Source organism: Odontomachus brunneus, unplaced genomic scaffold, assembly GCF_010583005.1.
Source record: "Odontomachus brunneus isolate Ranch 3 - 2012 unplaced genomic scaffold, Obru_v1 Obru_scaffold_191, whole genome shotgun sequence".
Classification (NCBI taxonomy): domain Eukaryota; kingdom Metazoa; phylum Arthropoda; class Insecta; order Hymenoptera; family Formicidae; genus Odontomachus; species Odontomachus brunneus.
The window spans coordinates 217,968-220,314 of NW_022639641.1; the positions used below are offsets into that span (position 1 = coordinate 217,968).

The 2,347-nt window shown below is 32.3% G+C and overlaps 1 protein-coding gene across 4 annotated transcripts in view; it reads left to right on the plus strand.

The window, feature by feature from the left end:
- Positions 1-2,001, plus strand: part of LOC116851780 (glutaredoxin-C4-like) — a 4,363-nt gene extending 2,362 nt beyond the window's left edge. For 2 of the 4 annotated variants that reach the window (XM_032831557.1, XM_032831558.1), the window contains exons 2-3: positions 1,354-1,494; positions 1,697-2,001. In XM_032831557.1, the coding sequence (XP_032687448.1) occupies positions 1,363-1,494; positions 1,697-1,894 (330 nt within the window). In that variant the 5' untranslated portion in view covers positions 1,354-1,362 and the 3' untranslated portion in view covers positions 1,895-2,001. The remainder of the gene's footprint in view (positions 1-1,353; positions 1,495-1,696) is intronic. The other 2 variants (XM_032831559.1, XM_032831560.1) reach the window with 1 other exon arrangement.
- The last annotated feature ends 346 nt before the right edge of the window (positions 2,002-2,347 follow it).

The following is a 2,347-nucleotide window of genomic DNA, read 5'->3' on the forward strand; positions in this document are numbered from 1 at the left end:
TTATAATTTTATTAATATTTCAATATTAGAGGAAAGTAGCCAAAAGCGACATACCTCTATATCTCATATATTAAATGTTGTATTTTATCGAAACTAATATAAATGTAATTCGTTTTATCATATATATATATATATATATTTTTTTTTTGAGCTTTACATTAAGACATAACCTCCAAAAACAAAGTGGTATGTCGTTTTTGGTGTCTTTACTCTATTTCAGTAAAAATGTAGAATCATTATTAATTAAAATAGATTGAGAAAAGTATAATGAAGTATTATTTTATTTAAATAATAACAAAAATTGGCATTTCATATTTTATGTCGTTTCATTTATTCGTAAGATTCGCGTGGATTCGATCCAGTGTCACACGGTCTTCCATCTTTAGACGATCTGCTGTTCAAATGTCTAACCTCAACGATCGTACGGGAACTGGTGATGGCAATCCCCTGTACCGATATCGTGGTGGATTATATTTATAATATACTCTTATAGCGTTTAAAAATATAATGACATATTTGTCGGTAAATGTTTCAAAGGATGTAACAACAATCACAATGCGATTAATATTAATACAATGTTGTATAATTAATCAAACTTTAAACATACAACGTGCTCGCAAAAGAGAGAATATTCCTTCTTTCTTTCTCTTTTGCGAGCACGTTGTATGTTTAAATTTAATTAGTTATACAACATTGTATCAATATAAATTACATTGTGATTGTTCTTACGTCCTTTGACATATATACCGACAAATATGTCATTACATTTTTGAACGCTGTAAGAGCATATTGTAAATATAATCTACCACGATATCGTTACAGCGCATTGGCATTACTAGTTCCAGTACGATTGTCGAGGTTAGGCATTGAACAGTGCATAGTCACCTAAAGATGAGTGCCGTGTGACACGGGATCGAATCCCCACGCGATCTCACGAATAAATGAAACGTCAGTTTCAACAAAATATGAAATGCCAGTTTTTTTTTTATTATTTAGACAAAATAATACTTCATTATACTTTTCTCAATCTATTTTAATTAATAATGATTTTTCACTGAATTTTTCTATATTTTTAATGAAATATTATCGAAATATTAATGAAATTATAATGAAATTTTAATGAAATTGGGTCAAAATTGTGAATGCTTTTCAAACGTTCATTATATTTTCAATAAATTATTTCCATCAGATACAAATATCTCAATTGAGATCTACATGCGAAATTTTGCGGAAACCTCGACTGAGAATTCAATTGAGAATTCAATTGTGATCTCAATAGAAATTTTTCAGTAGGATAATGCTTACGCATGAGGTTACAACTTTGAGGCATAATTCAGTGAATGATCCCTTCAGCTCAATAGAATGGGTTCAGTTTCCAGTACAAGAACAGCAGTCATGACTTCAGCACGCGAATTCGTCGAGCAAGCCATCGCTAAGGAATCGGTCGTCATATTCTCCAAGACTTATTGTCCATACTGCAAAATGGCCAAACAGGCATGTTGCTTGCGCTTTAATCCGCAAATGAATAAAATTCGACTGATTGCAATTTTGATAAACGAAAATAGCCATCTTTCTTTTTGATAAAATTAAAAGTTGTCTATCATACAATATATTGTACTAGAAGAATGTGAACTTGTCTATAAATTAATCTAATTACGTGTTTGTGCCATTAATTGTTTTGCATGTTTTTACGCAGGTATTTGACTCATTGAACAAGGCTTATATGGTGATAGAACTGGATGACAGAGAAGACGCAGATGAGATACAAACTGTGCTAGGTGAAATAACAGGTGCCAGAACAGTGCCAAGGGTATTCCTCAATGGAACGTGCTTAGGAGGCGGTACCGACGTCAAAAAGTTGTACGAGAGTGGCGAACTTATAAAGAAATTTTAAAAACAACAAAGTGTTCTACAACACATTGCAAATAATATGTTTGATGCAATCTATTTCAATATAATAAAATGCTGTCATTTTATCAACATAAAAATGCTAACACAGAGTGCAAGTTCCATCATCTTATTAAATGTAGACCTCATTTTCAGCTGGTTACATAGGTGTTATCCTTTAAGCTCCAACCCTTATCGTTATATTTTTCGTTTTCCCTGCTGTATAACTTTCTCTCCTGCCCCCTTCTTTTCCGACTAGCATTTCTCTACTAAACTCTTTTCTCCTCTCTCCCTGATCTTCTCCTTATACTTTTTTGTTCTAATTCCCCATCTAATTTTAAGTTTTTCGAAGCCCATTTCCCTTAAAATTATGTACCTAGGTGTACAAAAATCCAGCCTGAAGATCCATCTGATATAATCTAACATGATCTTTTCCAGTTCCTTCTTTTCCTCTCATCCC